Source organism: Puma concolor, chromosome C2 (assembly GCF_028749965.1).
Source record: "Puma concolor isolate L17-30 chromosome C2, mPumCon1.1.hap2, whole genome shotgun sequence".
Taxonomy (NCBI): Eukaryota; Metazoa; Chordata; class Mammalia; order Carnivora; family Felidae; genus Puma; species Puma concolor.
In genome coordinates this window covers 37,141,508-37,166,588 of record NC_141675.1, presented here as the reverse complement: position 1 = coordinate 37,166,588, position 25,081 = coordinate 37,141,508, and the positions used below count along the sequence as shown (strand labels likewise).

General features: G+C 37.5%; 1 protein-coding gene across 3 annotated transcripts in view; it reads right to left on the bottom strand.

The window, feature by feature from the left end:
* Window positions 1-1,012: 1,012 nt before the first annotated feature.
* The window catches only part of RASA2 (RAS p21 protein activator 2), a 125,626-nt gene continuing 101,557 nt past the window's right edge, over window positions 1,013-25,081 (bottom strand). For all 3 annotated transcript variants that reach the window (XM_086674422.1, XM_086674423.1, XM_086674424.1), the window contains exons 20-24: window positions 9,994-10,076; window positions 8,086-8,294; window positions 7,282-7,385; window positions 6,740-6,929; window positions 1,013-4,135 (exon numbers count right to left, since the gene is read on the bottom strand). In XM_086674422.1, the coding sequence (XP_086530548.1) occupies window positions 4,105-4,135; window positions 6,740-6,929; window positions 7,282-7,385; window positions 8,086-8,294; window positions 9,994-10,076 (617 nt within the window). In that variant the 3' untranslated portion in view covers window positions 1,013-4,104. The remainder of the gene's footprint in view (window positions 4,136-6,739; window positions 6,930-7,281; window positions 7,386-8,085; window positions 8,295-9,993; window positions 10,077-25,081) is intronic.

Below are 25,081 nucleotides of genomic sequence, written 5' to 3'. Positions count from 1 at the left end.
ACAGACTATAACTTGAAGTCACTGATGTTTCTGACAAGTTCTAATACATGAGCTAGTATGAGCAGGATTCTGGTATTTCAATAAAAATAGGATCCCTAGGTATTTGGAACCTTGCTTGTTCCTCTTTATTAACCTCAAACTCTTCTGGAGTCGCAGGGGCTACATTTTACAGAGGTTCATTTAGAAATGAAAAGAGGGCTGCTGCAGCACTAATGGGGAAACACCCTAGCTGCTGTCGTTGTGGGCACAAGCTACCCACTAACCCGGTCTTTGGTGCTGTTACTTTATATTTTCTAGAGAATTCAGCATGGCACAACATGGTCAAATCCTAACATCCAGATGGACCGCACTAAAGGTCAAACTATAGGGCAGGCTAATGTGTAGGACCTGAGTAACCAGAAAACTCTGATGCCAACATTTTGAGAAAAGTAGAACACAGGATACTTTAAAAAGTCTAGGGGCACCTGAGTGGCTCAGTTGGTTAAGTGTCCAACTTCGGCTCAGGTCATGATCTCACAGCCCATGAGTTTGAGCCCCAGGCTCAGAGCCTGGAGCCTCTTTTGGATTCTGTGTCTCCCTCTCTCTGCCCCTCCCCCACTCGTGCTGTCTTTTCCTCAGAAATAAACATTAAAACAAAATTTTTTTTTTTTTTTAAGTCTAACATAGGCTGAAAAAGTCAGCTCTAAACAACTTACCTAGACAGGAGGGAATATATTCCTGTATACCAGACGTGCCTGGCTATCGGGAATGAAGGAATCCTGCATGGTGCCTCCACTCTGTAGGTCCTCAAACAAGTCTGTTGAATGAATAAGCAAATTAAGGACCATAGTGCATCAAAAATCAGCCTAGTTAAGTGCAAGTAAAGAATCTGAGCTCTTTCCAGATTGCTTTATTCTTTTTTGTTCCTGAGGAGTTCTCAAATTTGCTATTCCCTTACTAACAGGTAAGGTATAATAATTTTAAACAAGCAGAATTCTGAAACCAGTAAGAAAGTGAGGTCTCACAAAGAATAGACAGGCTTCTTGTAATTTATTTGAGTTATTTCCAAGCGACAGTTACAAAAGTTTTTAATTTTTATTAATACTCTTGATAAGAAAATAAAATTTAAATAAAAATACATTCTCAACAATACAACATGGTTACACAAATTCACTACATTAAGTTTTGATAACTTATATTTTCAAACTGGACACTGTAAAAACCAATATTTACTAGCAACATATTAATTTCCAAGTTAATAAAAATGGAAGCCAATAACATCAGTCATGACAGGTAATTTAACTCTAGAATGAGTCCTGTATTTTTCACATACTGTAAAGACACCTAAAAGGCTTTGTAGCATTGTCATTACAGGATGTACCGTTAGAACAGATTAAAGGTGCTTTTACTAAAAAAAAAAAAAAAAAAAAAAAAAAAAAAGCAAAAAGAAAGAAAAAGAAAAAAGTCTGTTCTCTAAAACCTGGCACTAATGAGTCTATGAATGAAATCAGGCTTCAGAAACAAACAAAAGCCACATCATTCATCACTCTTCTTTTATGATAAGGGAAAACCTAGTTTTGACACTTAGCCATTACCCGTGATATTAAAACATACTTCTTTGGCAAATAAAATCATTCAACTTGATACATTAATATTCCTGGGAGTAAAAAACTTTGCTATTGCCATCATCTTACTAAATGACTATTAAAAAACCAAACTAAAAAAACCCCAGAACAAACAATAACAACAGATCGCCAAAATCGCAACTGATGAAAATGGCTAAACTAAGAACCAGAACTGGTATTTATGGCAAGGGTTTTTCCAAATCATCCTTTTCTGTCCTTCTAGGCGTTGTCAGGTTTTTAGGGTGAAGTGAGCTGCCATGTAGTTTTCAAGTGTGGAAAAGGCAGGGAAAGCACATCACATAGCAGAAACCAAAGTACTCCTAAGTAACAACAGAGGGATGAGGCCCTTGGAAGCAAGTACCTAGGTTATCCTAAGATCCTACTGACATGGTCTTTTATTTCAGAAGACTTTTAAAGAAAATTAATTTAATTTCACATTACTTCTGTTTAGGCTGTGCCAAACCGGTTAATTCCAGTCAAACAGGGTGTTTAAAAGTGTCCTGTGAAAAAATAACTATATGACTGAACTCTTCCCTTCAAATTCAGAGTCATGTATTCACACACAGCCTTGGTCCCTTTGATAATGCCATAATCTTTAAAAACCACCATAATAGGGGATTTGATATCAGAAATATTAAAAAAATATTTCTTTTGCCTTGAAGAACTAGCAGAGGGCTAAAACAGCCACTGGAGAGTAACAAGTGGTAATTGGCAATGCTCACATGTCCTTTTCAGGTAGACATCTCAGAGACTCTTAAAAGGACATTTCAATCTGAATGAAATTCAACAATGAGAAATTTATTAAATGGTTAAATTCTTTCACATTGATAAATCAGTGTAATTTATGGAATATACAAGCTCATAAAATTTAAAGGAATCTTTCAAATTTGTCTTTAAAATGGGCCAGGAATAAACCTACCATAATGGAGACTAGGACTGATTCTTAAATAAAACCAAATGATTTTAACAAGTCATTTAGAGAAATACATTGGTCAGTTATAATCATTTATGGAACGACTTTGATTGTGTGCCAATGGTCTTTAAAAAAATTCCCTAGTAATAATATAATTTAAAAACAACTACTCACCAATAACGTAACTGGCAAAGTATATCCTGAAGTTTAGCTTATGCTCAGGAAAACAAAAAAAGCACTACTAGCTAGACTTACATTGATAAGTCACAGTTTTAAACAGAAATATGTAAATACTCCAAGGTTCAAGGTACCACATTTAGAAAATGATTTAAATTTAAAAAGACAGAATAAGAGTACCATGGTTTTTAATACTGATGAAGCAATTTGTATCCCTCTTAACTTCAAGGAAGCAACTTGCTTCGAATGCTTATATACAATTACGGTTTTTAGGATAAAAGTAAATCATTACGGAAAAACAGAATTAAAACAGTTGCTTGCCCGCACTCCTTTTGGCTAGCAGGCAATAAGAAAACAGCAATGAAATATAAACATTTTCAGGAAAGCACTATTTCTAGACTTAAACACTGATCATTCAACTGATCATAAAGATTAGATACCACAGAGTATCTAAAGTATAATCTGGGGCAGCCCAGATTATTAAAGTGCGCCGAGTGACTGTTCTCGAGTTAGCTCCCAACCTCACACTAGGAGGAGAGTGTCCTAGGTGGTGGCCCTTATGATAATAATGCGGAGTAACGGGTGAAGTCAAGGGATTTTCCTACCACGTCTTTCACCGTTTCCTGTCTCTTCTTTTTCAGAAGAGACGTCCTTACAAGTCATATTAACTCGAACTCTCAAATCAAGAAAATGAGTACCTGATATTTAAAACAACAACAAAAATTTAGTGATCTCATTGTATTTCATCTGCCATCACTCATCCCAAATGTAAACAAGATGCACAAAACAGTATATGTTCTCTGATTCCTCCTGTCTGGGTTCTGTTTACATCTTTAAATAGGCAAAAGGATCCACCAACCTTCAAGGATGCTCTGGCAGTTTTCTAAAGTCCCTAATGTAATCTGTAATGACTAACAGACAAAAGGAAAAATCTCTCTTTTTTTTCTTTTTTGAAGAGGGAGGGTCTAGATGAACTAAATGGAAAGCTCTGAATTGTCATGGATTGGGATTCTCTAGTAAAACACAACACTGGCAGTATAGAGCAGGCACTAATGGTAGTGAAAGTCCACAGAACATGGAGTGTTACAAGAAGAGATGGTTTCTTGCTATGGAGGAGTTCTTTTGTTACAAAGCTTCTTTAGGAAGATTCTTTCTATTAAAAACAAGTTGCAGACGCATGGCTTTTGACACGTAAGATATGAAGGGAATCTTGAATTTCAAATTCTCTAGTAATGCATCAATACCAGGATTCCCAGTTACTTTCAATTATTAAATATTAAATACAACGTGAATGCAGGTGACACTGAAGCCAATGTTCATTCTTAAATACTAAGAACAAAATACATGATGAATTGAAAAACTCCAACAAAAACAGTATTTTCCAGTTCTTCTGAATCAATTGGTCACACTCTAAGATGTTTTTCCTACAATTGGATTTTCCCTAAAAAATAAAAGAAAACCATTTTTCAAAAGTCAGAAAATGTAACACTTTAAAAAGTGACAAATTATCTCATAGTATCCATTAAGTATAATTTTCCCCTGATAATCTCTCACGTCAAGGCTTATTTCATTAATTCAACAAGTATTTACTGATCACCTTTTAAATGTAAGGCACTATTCTAGAAGCTATGGATACAGTAGTGAACAAAATAGACAAAACCCTGCTCTCACACAGCTTACTTTCTGGCATAGGGAAAGTAAAACAAACAAGGAAGATATTTAGTACAAGAGAGACTGGCATTTTTTAATAGAGAAAAATAAAGCTGGGAAAAGATACAGTGTGTGTGTGGGAGGGGATAGGTACTATTTAAGAAGGGTGGTCAAGCATTGGCTAGGACCTCAGATGGAAATTTCCAGGGACTCCAAGAAAACTTGTTTTAGCACTGTTGGAAGAGAGCCAATTACACTAACATAGAAAAGACAGGATTCAGGGGCGCCTGGGTGGCGCAGTCGGTTAAGCGTCCGACTTCAGCCAGGTCACGATCTCGCGGTCCGGGAGTTCGAGCCCCGCGTCAGGCCCTGGGCTGATGGCTCAGAGCCTGGAGCCTGCTTCCGATTCTGTGTCTCCCTCTCTCTCTGCCCCTCCCCCGTTCATGCTCTGTCTCTCTCTGTCCCAAAAATAAATAAACGTTGGAAAAAAAAAATTAAAAAAAAAAAAAAAAAAAAAAAAAAAGAAAAGACAGGATTCAGTTAAGCGTCTGACTATTCATCTTGGTTCAGGTCTTGATCTCAGGGTTGTGAGTTCAAGCCCCTCATCATTGGGGGCATGGAGCCTACTTAAAAAAACAAACAAACAAAAAAAGGATGTGGATGGTTACGATAACCTTTCTAACGTACTGAGCCTTCTATCCAGGGAGAACAAAAACATTTACATCTGTCAAACTGTTTTTATTGTTCATAAATCAAAGATGTAATTAATAATCACATTATTTAAAAAAAATTATTTTGAGAAAGAAAGAAGGTGTGCAGGGGAGAGGCAGAGGGAGGGAGCGAAGAAGGGAGAGAGGGAGAGAGAGAGAGGGAGGGAGAGGGAGAGAGGAAGGGAAGGAGGGAGGGAGGGAGGGAGAGAGAGAGAGAGAGAGAGAGAGAGAGAGCGAGCGAGAGCGAGCGGGCGCGAATGCGAATGAATGAATCCCAAGCAGGCCCTGCACTTTCAGCATGGAGCCCAATGCGGGCCTTGATCTCATAAACTGTGAGATTATGACCTGAGCTGAAATCATCAGATGCTTAACTGACTAAGCCAGCCAGGTGCCCCAATAATCACGTAATTTTTAAAGAATACTTCAAATGGTGGCACAAGGATTCAAAGCTCCCTCACTAATCAGCTGTATGACCCTGGGCAAAGCACTTAACTTCCCTGAGCCTCAGTGTCTCAAGCTATGAAATGGGAATATAACCATGGCTGATGTGAGGATGAGTGGGAGAGTGCACAGTGTGGCAAATACTCATTTGCTGGTCTAAGAACCATGCTCTCCTCTTCACCTCTGTGTGAACATGACTCTGATTCTAAGTGCTGGTACTGTGCAGACCTGTGTCCCAGGGAAAGCGGTGGGGGGTAACTTTAGATAAGGTTCTTTCTTCTTTGTGAGAAGGAAACAGGTCTTTCTGCCTCTGGATATTATATAAAAATAGTGAACTACTACAACTCATCTGTGACCGTAAGAGGACAAGCTTGAGGAGGACAGAAACCATCCTGCTGAGGATGGGTTGGTGGCTGGATAGCCCTTGATGACAGTGCTGAGTTGCTGAACTAACCAGCCATGGAAGTCAGGACTTTATTTGTGAGGTAGAAACATGTCCTTTTGGTTAAGCCACATCAATGGGGATTCTAAAAACAATCTAAGTGATAGGATATAAAATATAAAACTCTGTATACATAATATACAGCGCTCAGCAGTGGACTAAGCTTCTAATAAAATGTTAGTTGTTGCTGTTGTTATCCATGGTAATATCCACCTACATCTGAGATGAGTCCAAAGAATCAACTATAAAATACTTCTAGCATTTTCACAGCTGTTTTTTTTTTTTTAGTACTTAGTATGTATAAGGCACTGTCAGAGATATTAAGAAGGAAGAGGAATAGTAAAAACAAAACAAAAACTACTAAGTATTCAATTTAATGGAATAATTAATTTTAACATTAAAAGTGGTGATACAGTACAGCACCAACATAAAGAAACAATACCAGAACTACAAAGACAAAGATCACTGTGTGAGTGGACAGGGGAACTTAACACACAAGAGAAAGGTTCTGAGCTGGGTCCTGAAAGATGAAGGTAGGCGGGAGGCCTGCACGTCAGTTGTACATACCTAGTAGTAGTTGGAATCTCAGACAATGTTTATTTATTAATATGAAATTTATTGTCAAATTGGTTTCCCTACAACACCCAGTGCTCATCCCAACAGGCGCCCTCCTCAGTGCCCATCCCCCACTTTCCCCTCTGCCCCACCCCCCATCAACCCTCAGTTTAGTCTCAGTTTTCAAGAGTCTCTTACGGTCAAACAATGTTTAAAAATGTGTTTAGAGTATCTTAAAAATACTTACTTGCTCCCATATTTTGCACTAGTTGATCTTTTCTTCCTATACTTTTCATGAGGTTCATCTAGCTTCTCTATGATGCTTTTTATTTGCTTAATTGTCTTAAAGGTTGTTACAGAATCCTCAATTACAAAGTTAGAATAATCATCAGGCTCTTTCTGTGGTCCTTGATAGACTGCTATAGTTCCACAAGCCTCTACAAGGAGCAGTAAAATCTCTGATCAGAAAACTAAATTCCACAAATGTAATTTTTAGAATACATAAGAACTTTTCAAGTTTTTCAAGCTGGGAAGATTTCCCACTGGAAATGCACAGATAACCCAGATACTTTCATTTTATTAATTACGAACAACACATATATGCAAAAACAGTACTTTCATGAGTATCTATGAAAAACGCCCACTTGAGAGTTTATCAATGTTCATATAAGTAATATTTTGGTAAAGCTAGGGGTATTTTCAATTTTAAGACAATGCCAAAGCAATTATATCAGTAACTGGTAATGAAGGATCATGGGTTATATAAAAATATTTTAATTGTACATTTACCTTCCATTTTCTGCAGCTTAAGTAAACTGAGGGTAAAAAGGGAATAAATTCTTTCTGTTTCTCTGTCTTCATCAATATCTATTTGGATGTCTGCAGGGACACCTCTATGGTAAAAAATGAAATTAAAGACATTGAAAAATTTCACTTTGTTAACATGCTGAAAACTTTTGGTGGCTTGAGACTAGAAAACAGAACCACAGAACTTTGCAGAAGGAACCTCAGCAATCTAGTCTCATCTGATAATCTAATAAAATGGGGCCATGAGAGCTTTGGTCATTATGCAACTCTAATCCAAATCCAGTCTAAAGAGAAATCATTTTCATAACATCTATGCTTCATCACAAAAGCAATACATTACTTCTTAAGTCGACACAGCTACCTACGATGGCTGTTCCATGCAATCAGAAAGAGAATGCTAAGTCCTTCCTTGCTCAGGCTTGTGTATCTATTTTAAAATTGCCCATCCTGACCCCAATTTTTTGACCTGGGCCAAACACTGGAGAAAATTTTCACCACCCCAAGAAGTGTATCCATGAGCACTCCCCAAATCTCCCTTCTTCTAGCCTGTCACAACCACTAAATTATTTTCTGTGTCTATAAATTTACCTACTCTGGATACACTATACAAATGCCATCATATAGTATATGGCCTGTGTCTGGCTTCTTTCACTTAGCATGTTTTCAAGGTCCATCCATGTTGCAGCATGTATCAGTACTTCCATCTACTTTATGGCAGAATTTTTCTTTCTGTCCATATATATACCACACTTGAAACATTGCTTTTTTAATGAGAAAGAAACTTACGCAGTACATGGCTTGCAGCCCAGAGCGTTTTCACTGGTCTCCAGACAGCAGAGCCAGTTTCCATTGAGATACGCAGAGGGATGATAAAAACTGAGCCTGTTCTGATTGCATCGGCTGACCCTGCAGAGTACGTCTATCCATTCATTAGCTTCTACACAATTATTTGCCTGGACATAGAGCGGTTTCTCCATATGTATTACTTGGAACATCTTCATAAGCAATTAAGATAAAAAGTTAGTAACAGAGTCTAAAAACCAACACAGTACAAACAGAAAAAGTTATGTAAAAGAAATATAGTTTGCTTGGCTAGATAACTGCTATTCAGGTAGCTTATGAATTGCTATTTTCTTTTTTTTATTTATATATATATTTTTAACATTCATTTATTTTTGAGAGAGACAGTGTGAGCAGGGCAGGGGCAGAGAGAGACAGACAGAGAAAGAGAGAGAGAGAGACAGACACAGAATCTGAAGCAGGCTCTAGGCTCTGAGCTCTCAGCATAGAGCCCAATGAGCGGTCGAACTCACGAGCCACGAGATCATGACCTGAGCAGAAGGCAGACACTTAACTGACTGAGCCACCCAGACACCCCATGAATTGTTACTTTTCAAGTAAGTTAGTTCCAAGGACAATCTGAGTCACGTGGTACTAAGTAGTACCACAGAATATAATTTTTAGAAGCCACACATGTCCAAAGAATGAACTCTATCATATAAACACTAATAAAGGGAGGGAAATGCAGATGGAGGAAAAAGTATGAGTAAGGGCAAAGCAGTGGGGAAATACAGAGAAACAGGAAATCATCCTGACTGGTTTGAGTACACAGTATATACTGAGTGGTTGCAGGAGATAAGATTGCACAGATTGGTTGGGACTATATTATTAAAGACTTGAATGTCGGGGCGCCTGGGTGGCGCAGTCGGTTAAGCGTCCAACTTCAGCCAGGTCACGATCTCACTGTCTGTGAGTTCGAGCCCCGCGTCGGGCTCTGGGCTGATGGCTCAGAGCCTGGAGCCTGTTTCTGATTCTGTGTCTCCCTCTCTCTCTGCCCCTCCCCCGTTCATGCTCTGTCTCTCTCTGTCCCAAAAATAAATAAACGTTGAAAAAAAAAAAAAATTAAAAAAAAAAAAAAAAGACTTGAATGTCAAAAAAAAAAAAAAAAAGACTTGAACGTCAAGTTGAGAGGTCAGATTAGGCACGTACTGAGAAAGTACCTTTAATAGGCTAGACAGACTATATAAGGCATCAACAATAATGGACAATTTATTTATTTAAAAATATTTTTTAGGGGCGCCTGGGTGGCGCAGTCGGTTGAGCGTCCGACTTCAGCCAGGTCACGATCTCGCGGTCCGGGAGTTCGAGCCCCGCGTCAGGCTCTGGGCTGATGGCTCGGAGCCTGGAGCCTGTTTCCGATTCTGTGTCTCCCTCTCTCTCTGCCCCTCCCCCGTTCATGCTCTGTCTCTCTCTGTCCCAAAAATAAATAAATGTTGAAAAAAAAAAAAAAATTTAAAAATATTTTTTATTTGGGGCGCCTGGGTGGCTCAGTCGGTTGTGTACAACTCTTGATTTTGGCTTAGGTAGTGATCTCAGAGTTCGTGAGTTCGAGCCCTGCATCAGGCTCTGCACTTTCAGTGCAGAGTCTGCTTGGAATCGTCTCTCTTCCTCTCTTTTGGCCCCTCACTTGCTTGTACTCTCTCTAAAAGATAAACTTTAAAAAATGTTTTTTATTTGAATACAATGGACACATGATGTTCCATTAGTTTCAGGAGCAATAATGGACAATTTTAAGACACAGTTCTAGCCAGCAATTATAAAATACTAATGATTAATGGCAAAAATAAAAACAATCTCTTAAAAATTTTCAACCAATACATTTAAAACTTTAAAAATAATATTTATGTAACTTACATTTTTCTTGTTGAAAGAGCTCTCTTCCAGTTTTTCTACAGCAAGAATGTTTTTCACTGGAATTGTATAAATTGCATCTTTGCCTAAATTATTAATAAAAGTAGAACAAGATTAAAATAATTTCCATCAGAATTATGTGAGAGGTTAAATCTGTGAAGTTTAAGCTCATCCTCGTCATAGCAGGAATATAATCTGAAGGTTTCTGAATGATACACATTTAAGTATTCTTTGTTTTATGGAACAGATGAATTTTGCTTGTTTTCTATAAAGTGACTTCCTCTTTACTTTTTTCAATATAAAGTTTTAAAAATTTTTACGGAAAAATGTGGGAAGAAATTTGATCTCAATGTAGAAAATTGAAATGTTACTATCTTTTGAAACAATTATATGGGGGCTGAAAAAATATTATACTTAGCAGTAGAGGCCTGCTCAAAACTTGCCCAGACATGGAATTTTCTTTCAGGGAGTTCTCACATAGGGAGTGACTCAGACTGTTCCTAAATAGATTTTTCTGTTTTAATAGTGTAATATTTAAGGGGTTGACCCTGAAAACTATGATTGAAATTGAAAAATTGTTCATTACTATCATATACTGGCTGGTCAGATGACTAGAACTACCAAATTTACTCTAAGAGATATAGGGAACAAGAGTAAAGTTTTTATTTGGAAGAGTGAATCCTTCACCTAATTTAAGAATTTGGAAATCTGAGTTTGCTAAAGGAGCTCCATTATAACATATCATGATGATATGATGTATTTTCGATTTATAATTTACCAGAATAGACACTATCTCATATATTTATAGAAACTATAAGCAAATATAGTTATGACTTTTCCTGGCCATTCTGTAATGTTGTTCTTAGTAAAACTAAAGCTTTGCTTTTATTTTCATAGAGTTTAATGACATATGTATTTAAGTAATGGAGGTTAAGACCTTTACACTTTGTACTGGTCCATGGATTAATGTACAGCTTTCTAATCAAAGACAGTTATTTGGTTAATAAAGGTTAACCTAAAATATTTGCAGAGAGGTTAACCTAAAATATTTGTTAAGCCTGGTTGCTGGTGTAAAATCTAAAATTTGTGTAATTCAAGCAGATGTGATGTAACATTTTTTTAAAAAGATAAAGTTACTTAATTCAACTATCATACATTTAATGCCTACTATATACCAGACACTGTTCTAACCACTTTGGATACAGTAGTAAACAGAATATCTAAGACCCCTAATGAAGTCTGTGCTTAGGTCTAGAAAGACTGGTAGAAGACAAATATTAGGTCGAGATAAATGTTACAATGAAAATAACCTGAGGTGATATACTAGAAAGCAATTGGGAAGTGACTTTAAATTGGGTAGTTAAGGAAAACTTTTCTCAGAAAACATTTAAATTCAACAAATACAAATCATAAGTGCAAGAGAAAATAAGAAAAGACTATCAGCAGTTTCCTGGAAGCAGACAAGATCAAATTTATGGCAGTGGGGGGGGGGGGGGGCGGGAGGGAAGAGTAAATTGAAGGAAGCCACAGCCCGAACCAGATGAAGGAAAAGACATCTGCAAAAGTAGTAGTTAGAAGAGAGCTTCAAGCCAGAGTCAAGGGACACAGACAGCTGGGGACTGGAGACACAAGGATGGACAGACACACACACACACACACACACACACACACACACACACACACACACTCAGACATACATGGAGATGATTAATAGGTAAGCTGCATCTGGGAGAGCTCCCCCTCCCTCAGACTGTACTAAGCAGCAGTCAACAGGGGTGCATGTTTCAGGCTCTAGCAGTAATGATGCCTACTGGGGCTGCAACCACAGTACTATGTCACAGGTAGTCGCTGACCCTCAGAGGGAAGGAGAGCATCCACACCAGGACACAAGCACCCGCAGCCTTGCCCCTTGGCAGCTTGTCCTGTACTTCCCTCACAATCATTGGCAGGAGGCTACTGAACACTCAAGCAGATGAACAGACTGTAAAAACATAAAGATGAGGAAATCACCAAAAAGATCACAAAACAATGAGGAAAATCAGCACCCTGAAGGAGACACACAGACGCAACAAGAGGATAACATTTAAGGAAATGAAGGGTATAATAAATTTCCTTTGGGTACTGATCTACATGGGGTAGCACCATAGAAATTCCAGATAATTTTATATTTTTGCAGGAAGTTTCTATCTTTAGATTTATTTTATACATAAAGCATTCACACACCCTGGAATTAATTGCTGGATTTGTTCATTTCTGGGCAAATTATAACAGCATTTGTAGAGAAAACACATTGCTCCCAGGCACACATACTATCATGATGTCGTTAGAGTTAACTTCATAGTTAGCAATATTAACTGAAATGAATTGCAAGTTGAATTAGTAAAAGAGGAGATTTCACTGAGGGCTCTCCAAAAATACAGTACAAAAGAACAAAGACACAAAAAATTAAAAGAAGAGCCATGATGGACAGATTTAGAAGTTTCAATACCTGATAAGAATTCCAGAAGCAGAACAGAAAGAGTGTTCCAGAGAAAATTACCAATGGAAATGTCCCAGAGATAAAAATAGCAATCTTCAGACTGAAAGGACCCAAGTGCTGAGCAGGATGGAAAGAAAAAGACCATTACCTCATACTAGGGAGTCAAATATTAGAACTTGAAGACTAAAGAAAGTCCTAAAAGTTTCTAGGGAGAAGAATCAAGACAACCAGATTGATATCAAAATTCTCACCAGCAAAAATGTAAACTAGGAAACCATTAAGTAGTATCTTCAAAGTTCTGAGGGAAAATTTTAAATCCAGTCTCATTATCATTGAAGAGTAAGGGTAAAATACATTGTTTAATACTCAAAGACTCAGAACAATTATCAGCCATAAGCCTATTGAAATAATTCTTTGAGGAAGCACTCCTGCAAAATAAAAAATAAATGCAGGAAAAGGCAAATATGTTATGCAAGAAATATTGCTGGGTAAAGAAATCAGCAAAACTGTTAAGCATGGATAGAAAATCATTAAAATGTAACATATAAAGTTAAAAGAAAAATGAGAACCTAGTATTACATTTTGGATGACTTCACTAGGGTGTCATTAGCTTTCCCATTAGTTTGGGGAAATAATGAATTGAAAGCATCCTACGGTTCTTTTCCTGAGTGGGGACTTTGATTAACTGTAGACCTTAAGATAAACATGGAAGTTTAAATTTGTCTGTTAACAACTGCAGAGTTGAAATATGATGCCCAAATTCTCTCATGAGACAGAGTGTACGAGCATGCAATCAAGAACGTGTGTGGGCCTGATTATTACAATAAAAAGGCAGGAAAAGGAAAATAAACCCAATAAACAGAAAAGCCTAGTAAACAGAAAGCACAAAACAAAGCAGTAATCATAATAATCGTAATAAATGTTAGTGCATTAAGTTTCCCTATTAGATGAATGAAACCTGGTTTCAGTTAAAATCTCCATTATTTCTACTAAAAAGAGTTACCATATGACTCATCAATTCCATCTCTACGTATACACACACCCAAGAGAATAAAAAACATATGTCCATACAAATGTTCACAGCAGAATTGCTCATAATAGTAAAAAATTGGGAACAATCTAAATGTCCAACTTATTAATGGATAAACAAGATTTGGCTTATATCCATACAATGGATTTAGTCATAAAAGGAACAAAGCACTGACTCAGCCTATATCATTGATGAGCTTAGAAAACATTATGCTAAGTGAAAAAAGTCAGTCACAAAAGGTTATATATTTTATGAGTCCATTTATATGAAATCCCCAGCACAGGCAAATTCATAGACACAGAAAGTAAACAGATAGTTGTTAGGAGCTGGGAGAAGGGAGGAATGACGAGTGACTTCTAATGGGCATAGAGTTTCCTTCTGGGGTGATGAAAATGCCCCAGAATTAGTGATCTTACAACTTTGTGAATATGACAAAAAAAGCTTGCTGAGATTTGGAGTAGCACTGTGTTAAAATCAAGATGAACTGGAGAGGTAAATTTGAGAAGTGACTTCTTAAAAAATACTGAATCTTCCAGTTCACAAACATGATGTAGGTCTCCTTTATGTCTTCTTTATTTTATCTCAGTAATGTTCTATTGTTTTCAGTGCATAGGTCTTGTACTTCTTAGGTTAAATTTATTGCTAAATATTTTTTTGGGGAGGGGAGGAGGGGAGCTGCTACTGTAAATGGTATTTTTTTTATTAAGTTTTATTTATTCATTTTGAGAGAGGCAGAGCAGCAAGCGAGGGAAGTGCAGAGAAAGAAGGAGAGAATTCTAAGCAGGTTCCATGATGTTAGCATGCAACCTGATGTAGGGCTCGAACTCATGACCTGAGCCAAAACCAAGAGTCCAACGCTTAACCAATTGAGCCACCCAGACGCCCCTGTAAATGGTATTTTAAAGATTTCATTTTCTAGCAGTTTCCTTCTGGTTTATAGAAATACAATTGGTTTATATATATATGAATCTTGTATCTCAAGGCCTCCACTTATTGGTTCAAGTATTTGTTTTGAAGATTCCTTAGGATACCTATGTATGCCTTTTATTTTAATGTTTATTTCTTTTTTGAGAGACAGAGACAGAGAGACAGAGTGCGAGCGGAGGGGGAAGAGAGAGAGGGAGACACAGAATCTGAATTAGGTTCCAGGCTCTGAGCTGTCAGCACAAAGTCTGACATGGGGCTCGAACCCACAAACCAAACTGTGAGATCATGACCTGAGCCAAAGTTGGATGCTTAACCGACTGAAACACCCCATTTTCTCCTTTAAAAATTTTTTTAAAACATTTTTGAGAGAGAGAGAGAGAGAGAGAGAGAGAGACAGAATCCGAAGCATGCTCTACATTGTCAGCCTGACATGGGGCTCAAACTCATTAACTGTGAGATCATGACCTGAGCCAAAATCAAGAGCTGGACATTTAACTGAGTGAGCCACTCAGGTGTCCCTCCCTTCTTTCCCTTCCTTTTTTTTTTTTTTTTTTGGCCTTATTACATTACAATCTCATTGTGTTGTACAATCTTATTACAGCACAATGTTGAATAGAATTGAGAAAAGTAGATAATCTTTGCTTTGCTCCTGATATTGAATATGATGTTACATTTACTGTAATTATTGATAAGGCTGTGTTTAAGCTATCATTTTGCTATTTTTTGTTTCATTTTGTTTTCTACCTACTCCATCTGATTTTTGCTCCATTGTTCTTCCTCTCCTGCCATATTTGCTTATTTACTTTTTGGGTAAGGGAGAAGGGGTGGGCTATACTTTTTTTAAAAAAGGTTTTTGTTCTAGAGATTATAATATACAGCCTTAATTCATTACAGTCTACTTAAAATTATGTTGTCATTTCACATAAAATACAAAATCCTTGCAATAATTTAGTCTATCCCTTCCCTTTCTGCTACTCCTGTCCTATATCAAAATTTGTTATAAACTGCGTAATTTAGTGTTATAAATTTTGCATTAAACAATTGCTTTTTATTTATTTATTTTGAGAGAGAGCATGAGTGGGTGGGGAAAGGGGCAGAGAAAGAGGGGAGAGAGCATCCCAAACAGGCTCCATGGGGCTTGATCTCATGAACCACGAGATCATGATCTGAGCCGAAATTAAGAGTCAAACACTTAACTGACTGAGCCACCTAGGTGTCCATAAACAGTTGTTTTTTTTTTTTTTTTTTTTTTTTTTAATTTTTTTTTTTTTCAACGTTTTTATTTATTTATGGGACAGACAGAGACAGAGCATGAACGGGGGAGGGGCAGAGAGAGAGGGAGACACAGAATCGGAAACAGGCTCCAGGCTCCGAGCCATCAGCCCAGAGCCTGACGCGGGGCTCGAACTCGCGGACCGCGAGATCGTGACCTGGCTGAAGTCGGACGCTTAACCGACTGCGCCACCCAGGCGCCCCCATAAACAGTTGTTTTTTAAAGAAATTGAGAAAAGAGAAAAGACATTCTTACATTTACCTACATATTTACCATTTCCAGTGCTCTTCATTCCTTCCTGCACATCTAAGTTTCCATGCGGTGTTATTTCGCTTCAGCCTGAAAATTTTCCTTTAGCATTCCTACAATACAAAGCTGTTTGCAATGGAGTCTCCTGGCTTTCATCTACCCTAAAGGATATTTTCATTTTTAAAGGAAATTTTCGGGGCACCTGAGTGGCTCAGTTGGTTAAGCGTCCGACTTCAGCTCAGGTCATGATCTCACGGTTTGAGTATGAGCCCCACATGGGCTGCCTGCTGTCAGCAAAGAGCCTGCTTTGGAGTCTCTGTCCCCACTTCTCTCTGCCCCTTCCCTGCTCGTGTGCACTCTCTCTCAAAAACAAATAAACATTTTAAAAAAATAAAGGAAATTTTCACTAGGATTCTAGGTTGAGAGCTTTTTTTCTCCAGCACTTTAAAGAGGTTATTATTCCATTGTCTTTTGGCTTTAGTTGCTTCTTATGAGAAGTTAGCTGTCAACTGTACTGTTGTTCTCCTGCATGCACTCTGTCTTCTGTTCTGCTTTTGAGATTTTCTATATATCTCTGGTTTAATTACTATAGAGGCCTAAGTGTGATTATATTTATCAGGTTTGGAGTTCAGGGAGATTCTTAGATCTGTAAAATAAATTTTTTCACCAAATTCAGGAAAATTTAGGCCATTATTTCTTCAAATATTTTTTCTGCTCTACTCTTTCTCTACTCTCCTGACATTAATCATGCATTTACTAGACTGCCAAATATTATTCCAAAAGCCACTGAGGTTCTACTGGTTTTTTTCGCTTCCAGACTTTTTTCCCTGTGTTCCTAGATTTGATAATTTCTACTAATCTATCTTCAAGTTTCCTGAACGTTTCTTCTTCAATATTTCAGTTGAAATATTTCACTTCTAGATTTCCATCTGATTCCTTTTAAGTTTCTATTGTTTTCTTTAATGAAATCCCTCATTTCTTTATTCTTAACTGTCTTACATTGTCCTTGAAGTACTTATAATACCTTTAAAGTTCATGTCTGTAATTCCAACACATAAACCACATAGGGGACTTCTTAGTTTAATGTTTGTTCATTTTTTGAGAGAGACAGAGAGTGGGGGGGGGCAGGGCAGAGAGAGAGGGAGACATAGACTCTGAATCTGAAGCAGGCTCTAGGCTCGGAGCTGTCAACACAGCCTGATGTGGGGCTCAAACTCACGAGGTCGTGACTGGAGCTGAAGTTGGATGCTTAACCGACTGAGCTAGCCAGGCATCCCAGAGGGGTCTACTTATAATGATTCCTTTTTCTCTTAGCTATGTGTCCTATTTTACTGTTTCTTCTCAAACTTGTTAACGTTTCATTGTATACTGGACATTATGAATGACACATTGTAGATAAGGTGGATTCAGTTACCTTCCCTTGTACAGTTGCATTGGTTGATTGCTCTGAGGCTTGGTTTTATATTTTATTCTGAATCTTAGGACACAGTCTTCACTGCTGAGCCACTGCCCTTTTGATATTTCAATGAAAACCTCAGTGTGTTTAAGCCCATCTAAAATCCAAACTGTTTCTCCTGAGGAAAGAAACTGAAATCTGTTCATATTTTTAAATCTTTCCTGTTACTGCTTTTCAGTAACTTCTTTGAAGTTCCCCAATGCAGAAGCAGTTGAAGAGTCAGCCAAGGATTTCAGGGGAGTTCATATACAGAGTGGAAGGCTCATCCTTTTTTTTTTTTTTTTTTTCTCCTCAATTTCCAGCTCCTCTGGCAGTCCTGAACTGTATCTTTCGATACCTCAAGCCAACAAAACTGTGGCTTTCTGCTTGAATTTCAGCCATCTCCCATTGCACTGGCCAGGAGTGCTTTCAGAGAGAAAAGCCATATAATCATATATTCCATCATGGCTCCCAGTTTTTGAGGGTCAAATCCTTCAGAGAGTTGTTTTATATATTCTTCCAAGTTTATATCTGTTATCTATGAAAGAATGAGTCTAAGACTGACATACTTCATTTTATTGTGTGCTTCTTTATTGTGCTTCACAGATACTGTGTTTTTTATACATTGAAGGTCCGTGGCAACCCTGCATCAAGCAAGCCCATTGGTACCATTTTTCCAACAGCATCTGTTCTCCTCGTGTCTGTGTCACATTCTGGTAATTCTCACCGTATGTCAAACCTTGCCATTATTATTGTATTTGTTATGGTGATAAGTGATCTTTGATGTTACTACTGTAATTCTCCTGGGGTGCCACAAACTATGCCCACATAAGACAACAAACTTAATTGATAAATGTTATGTGCATTCTGACTATTCTACCAACCAGCCATTCTCCTATCTCTCTCCCTCTCCTTGGGCCTCCCTATTCCCTAAGACCTAACAATACTGAAATTAGACCAATGAATAACTCTACAATGGCCTCTAAGTGTTCAAGTGAAAGGAACAGTTGTACGTCTCACTTTAAATCAAAAGCTGGAAATTATTAAGCTTAGTGAGGAAGGAATGTTGAAAGCCAAGACAGGCTCAAAGCTAGGTCTCTTGTGCCAAACAGCCAAGTTGTGAATGCAACAGAAAAGCTCTTGAAGGAAATATAAAAAGTGTCACTGCAGTGAACACATGAATGATAAGAAACTGCAACAGCCTTACTGATGATATGGAGACAGTTTTAGTGGTCGGGATAGATGATCAGACCAGCTACAACATTCCTTTAAGCAAAAGTCGAATCCAGAGCCAGGCCCTAACTCTTTCCAACTCTATGAAGGCTATCAGAAGTGAGGAAGCTCCACAAGAAAAGTTTGCAGCTAGCAGAAAAAGAAGGAAAGAAGCCATTTCCATAACACAAAAGTACAAAGCGAAGCAACAAGTGCTGATGTAGAAGCTGTAGCAAGTTACTTAGAAGATCTAGCTAAGGTAATTAATAAAGGTAACTACACTAAACAAAATTTTCAATGTAGACAAAACAGTCTTATATTGGAAGAAAATGCCATCTAGGACTTTCATATCTAGAGAGAAGTCAATGCCTGGCTTCGAAGCTTCGCAAGACAGGTTCACTCTCTTGTTAGGAGCTAATGTAGCTGACTTTAAGTTGAAGCCAATGCTCATTTACCATTCCAAAAATCTTGGGGCCCTTAAAAATTATGCTAAATCTACTCTGCCTATGCTCTATAAATGGAACAACAAAGCCAGGATGACAGCACATCTGTTTACCACATGGTTTACTAAATATTTTAAGCCCACTGTTGAGACTTACCGCTCAGAAAAAAAACATTCCTTTCAAAATATTAATGCTCACTACAAGGTACCTGATCACCCAAATACTCTGATGAGGATGTACAATGAGACTAATGTTTCATGGCTGCTAACACAACATCCATTCTGCAGCCCAGGAATCAAAGAGTAATTTTGACTTTAAAGTCTTGACATTTAAGAAATACATAGCTATTAAGAAATACATAGTGGTTCCTCTGATGGATCTGGGCAACATAAATTGAAAACCTTCTGGAAAGGATTTACCATTCTAGATGCTATTAAGGATATTCACAGTTCATGCCAAGAGGTCAAAATATCAACATTAACAAGAGTTTCGAAGAAACAAGTTGATTCCAGCCCTCATTGGTAACACTGAGGGGGTTCAATACTTCAGTGGAGGAAGCAACTGCAGATGTGTTGGAAAGAGCAAGAGAAGTAGAAGCAGAGCCTAAAGATTATGACTGACCTCCTGTAATTTCATGATAAAACTTTAAATTCCATGATAAAACTTTAATGGATGAGAAGTTTCTTGTTATGGAGCAAAGAAAGCTGTTTCCTGAAATGGAATCTATTCCTGTGAAGATGCCATGAAGACTGCTGAAATGACAACAAAGGATTTAGAATATTACATAAACCTTAATTGATAAAGCAGAGGCACAGTTTGAGAAGGCTGACTCCAATTTTGAAAGAAGTTCTACTGTGGGCAAAGTGCTATCAAACAGCATCACATGCAACAGAGAAATCATTCATGAAGAGTCAAGTGATGTGGTAAACTTCATAGTTGTCTTATTTTATGAAACTGCCACAGCCACCCCAGCCTTCAGCAACTTTAACCCTGATCAAGTCAGCAGCCAAACACTGAGGCAAGATCCTCTACCAGCAAAAAGATTACGACTGGCTGAAAGCTCAGAAGATTGTTAGCATTTTCTAGCAATGAAAACTTTTTTGGTCAATTTTATTTTTAACTTTTTTCTTCCAAATTTGAAAATTCTAGTTGGTTAACATACAGTGTGATATTGGTTTCAGGAGTAGAATTTAGTGATTCATCACTTACATGTAACACCCAGTGCTAAACACAACTGGTGTCCTCCTTAATATACATCACCCATTCAGCCCATACCCCACCCACCTCCCTCCATCAACCCTCAGTTTGTTCTTTATATTAAGAATCTCTTATGGTTTGCTCCCCTCTCTCTTTTTTAATCCCCTTCCCAGATGTTCATCTGTTTTGTTTCCTAAATTCCATACATGAGTGAAATCATATGGTACTTGTCTTTCTCTGACTTATTTTGTTTAGCATAATAAACCCAGGCTCCATCCACATCGTTGCAAATCCAAGATTTCATTCTTAGCAATGAGGTAATTCTTTCTTTTTTCTTTCTCTTTCTTTCTTTCTTTCTTTCTTTCTTTCTTTCTTTCTTTCTTTCTTTCTTTCTTTCTTTTCTTTCTATCTATCTATCTATCTATCTATCTATCTATCTATCTATCTATCTAAGTTACTGTCAAGTTGGCTGACATATAGTATATACAGTGTGCTCTTGGTTTGGGGGGGTAGATTCCTGTGATTTATCGCTTACATACAATACCCAGTGCTCATCCCAACAAGTGCCCTCCTCAATGCCCATCACCCATTTTCCCCAATCCCCCACACTTCCTCATCAACCTTCAGCTTGTTTCTGTATTTAAGAGTCTCTAATGGTTTGCCTCCCTCCCTCTCTGTAACTATTTTTTCCCCTTTCCTTCTCCCATGGTCTTCTGTTAAGTCTCTCAAGTTCCACATATGAGTGATAACATACGCGGTCTTTCTCTGACTGACTTATTTCACTTAGCATAATACCCTCCAGTTCCATCCACATTGCTGCAAATGGCAGGATTTCATTCTTTCTCATTGTCAAGTAATATTCCATTGTATATATAATAGCACTATGAGGAATTTATCTGAAGGATACAGGAGTGCTGATTCCTAGAGGCACATGTACCCCAATGTTTGTAGCAGTGCTTTCAACAATAGCCAAATTATGGAAAGAGCCTAAATGCCCATCAACTGATAAATGGATAAAGCAATGAAGTATTTTTAAATTAAGGTATGTACATTGTTTAGAAATAATGCTATTGCACACTTAATAGACCACAGTAGAGTGTAAAGATAACATTTATACACAATGGGAAGCCAAAAAACTCATTTGACTCACTTAATTGTGAACTAGCTTTATTGTTGTGGTCTAGAACCAAACCCACAATATCTCTGAGGTATGGCTGTACAAGTTTCTTCACTATTGAGAACTCATGTGTCTATTTTCTAAAAAGGCAACTTCATCAGTGTAGTTGTACAAGCCCAAATCCTTGGAGTTATCCTTGACTTGCCTTTCTCTCACTCTTGATAACTCATTCTTTAGCAAAACATCTGAGTACTATCATTCAAAAAGATCCAGAATGTGATCCATTTTTATCACCTCCATTGCTACCAACTGGTCCAAGCCATTATCTCTGTTCCCCTGAATTACTGCAATACCCTTTTTTTTTTTTTTTAATGTTTACTTATTTTTGAGAGAGAGAAAGAGTGTGAGTAAGGGAGGGGCAAAGAAAGAGAGGAAAGACAATCCCAAGCAGGCTCCGCACTGTCAGCACAGAGCCTGACATGGGACATGATATAACGAAGCATGAGATCATGACCTGAGCCAAAATCAAGAGTTGGATGCTTAACTGACTGAGCCACTGAGTTGCCCCCTAGCCTCTTAACTGGTCTCCTTCCCCTTTCATTCTGTTCTCCATATGGCATAATGATTACTCCTATTAAAACATAAGTCTAATAATGTAATTCCTCTCCTTAAAGCTCTCTAATGCCTTTCCATCTTTGAATCAGAGTAAAAGTTTTAGAATGGCTCACAAAGCCCTAACATATCTAGCTTCTCCATGACCTCTTTGTTCTAAGTTCCTATGATTACCCCTTTATGTTTTCTTTCCCCACTAACCAGAAAGAGCTTTCTCTTATCTCTTGAATACTCTAGGCATGCTCCTGTTTCAGGGCCTCTGTACTGGCTGCTGTTAACTACACATCACTATTAACCCAGATTTCCACCTGACTTACTCTCTTATCATCTTTAGGTCTTTGCTCAAAATGTCATTTTCTTAGCGAAGCCCTCACTGGCTAGACTTTTTAATACTGCAACTCTCCTCATAAGCCTATCATCCTCTATTCTCTTTACCTGCTTTATTTTTGTCTATCTCATTTATAATCATCCAATACATTTTTTTTTATTTATCACTTTTAAGCTATGAAAATCCATAAGGGCAAACATTATGGTATCTTTATTCACTACTGTTTTCTCCAGAGCCAAGGATCTGGCACACAGTAGGCACTCAATAAAATATTTATTGAATGAATGTATGACTGCAACAATGAAGTGTTCATTAGCTATCAAAGAAAAAATACTGCAGAACCCTGAGTGTAAAAATATGAACAGGTGAAAACCAAGTCAACCTAAATGTATTATTGAGATTTATGTTTAAAACACCACGTATGGGCGCCTGGGTGGTTCAGTTGGTTAAGCGTCTGACTTTGGCTCAGGTCATGATCTTGTGGTTCGTGAGTTTGAGCCCTGCATCAGGCTCTCTGCTGTTAGAACGAACCCTGCTTTGAATTCTCTGCCTCCCTCTCTTTCTGCACCTCCCCCACTCACTCTCTCAAAAATAAATACACATTAAAAAAAAAAAAACCACCATCTAGATAGATGATATATGAACTGGAACATTTGATATCACATGGAAGTTGTGTAGGCTGTATGTATCTGTGTATATCAGGTCTCCAAGAGTGGACAATATCTAATCAAGTTTGGAGAACACAAGATGGAATTTCAGAGATGAATTTGCTAATAATCTATTATTAGTATTCTTGGTGGAAATTTAGAAACCAAGAGCAGTGGTTCTTAATGTAATTCAGATGGTAAGACATGGCATTCTTCGAAGAACACCATTTATTAAAAACGTTTACTCCATGTATTAATGAAGGTAGTAAAAATGTGGTCCCCCGACAGAGGCTCTTAAAGACTAGAGGAAGAGACAGACAAAAGTAAGGACCACACAGTGTGACAGGTGTTACTCCTAAGGTGATTAAAAAAGCACAATAAGGGAAAAGCTCAACTGAAGTGCCTAGAAGCTTATAAATGACTTCCATAAAGAGCACATACTGGATCTGAGGCTTAAAAGACAACAAATCACACAGGTAAAGAAGGAAAGATGGGAACTTCTAGGAAGAGCACATGCAAAAGCACGAAGGTAAAAGAGCACAAGTTAAAGCAACTGCAGCAGCCAGTCTGGTGAAGCGCAGTTCAATGGCTGGATGAAAAAGGAAGAGACCGGAAGGTCAAGAACTCATTTGATTTCAGTATACAGCTAGAAAAACTTCTACTTATAGAAGATGACTATACTGCAATATAGCATATAAAACCAGATCACAAGCACACGTGCATAAAAAACTGTCAATATAATCATGACTGATTGCTGAGTGTCATACAGTCTCATTAATCTAGTTGTAATGAAGATAAGTTGTATACTATCTCTTGTTAGCATTTATGTAAACAGGCATCAAAAACTTAGTAACTTACTTAGGAAAAACCCTTAAAATTGAGAAAATTCTATTCATTCCTTTTCCAGTAAATTGGGAAAAGACTACTGTTTGATTCTAAGTGGCAGAAATATTTGATTCAGAATACTAGTGTCCATATTACAGAAAATTTGGGAGGCATTCTTTCACACACTAAAGTCATATAACAAGTAGAACTAGCAGTCTTGGCTATCCAGAAACAGCAAAGAAATAGAAAGGTAAGCAAAACATTTGCTGAACAACCAGAGAAATCCAAAGCCCATGCATTTTCTTCAGAGAGCAAAGTCCTGAAGTCTTCCATCAAAGCCTTTTAATTTTAAGCATAATTTTAACAAACACAGTACCTGTTTTCTCAAAGTATATGTGTAGTAAAAAATGGAGCTGAGTGATGGAGGTGGGAGTGTGATGTTACGTTATGGTTCACTGACAGCACAAGAGATTTAAGGTAACAGCCTAAATATAAAAGGGATAGAGAAAAACCATATAAAGCAAACACAGGAACACAAAAAAGCACAGCAGTCCAAGCCATTTTAGCTGGGGAGTAAACAGCTGCACACACTCATAAGCGGCCCTGAAAACATCACTAAATCAAAGCACTACATAATAATTAATATTATCAATGGCAGCCGCAACTCATCTAGAAAATGTTCACTTACGTTCAATGAATTCTTTTTTAGAAGGCAGGGAAGCATGTAATACATTTTGGAAAAATCCATCAAAATAGTTAAAACAAAAAGCATGGATGCTTAAAACTGTACGCTTTGGTAAATAATCTTTAAACTTTATGTAAGAGAGCTTATTCCTCCAAAGTCATTCCAATAGGTTAAATTTCTTAGGGCCTGAAAACAATGTAATTTCTATGTGTCTATTTTATACCTACGGCAGCCTGATCATTCTATAGAATTTTGTCCTCATAGGATCACTAGTTAGAGCAGAGGTTCTTAAGAACCGTAGATGAACTCTGGATCTACAGACTCATTGAAATTATATGCAAAATTCTATGTCCAGTTTGTATGTGTATTTTTCTGGAGGAAAGAATCACTGGATTCTTAAAGGGCTAAACCCAAAAAAGACTTTAGAATACTAGTTTAGATTAGAAAATACTTTAAATGAGGAAAAAATAGCTAATTTATTCATGGAGAACAACTAACTTACCTTAAATTTTATTTCAACGTACTAACATAATTAGCTTATTATGACAGGTATTTTTTACAAAGCTGCTATGTACGTGAGAACATTTACTTAGTATTCAACATAAGCTGTAACTTCTAAAACATTCAAAACA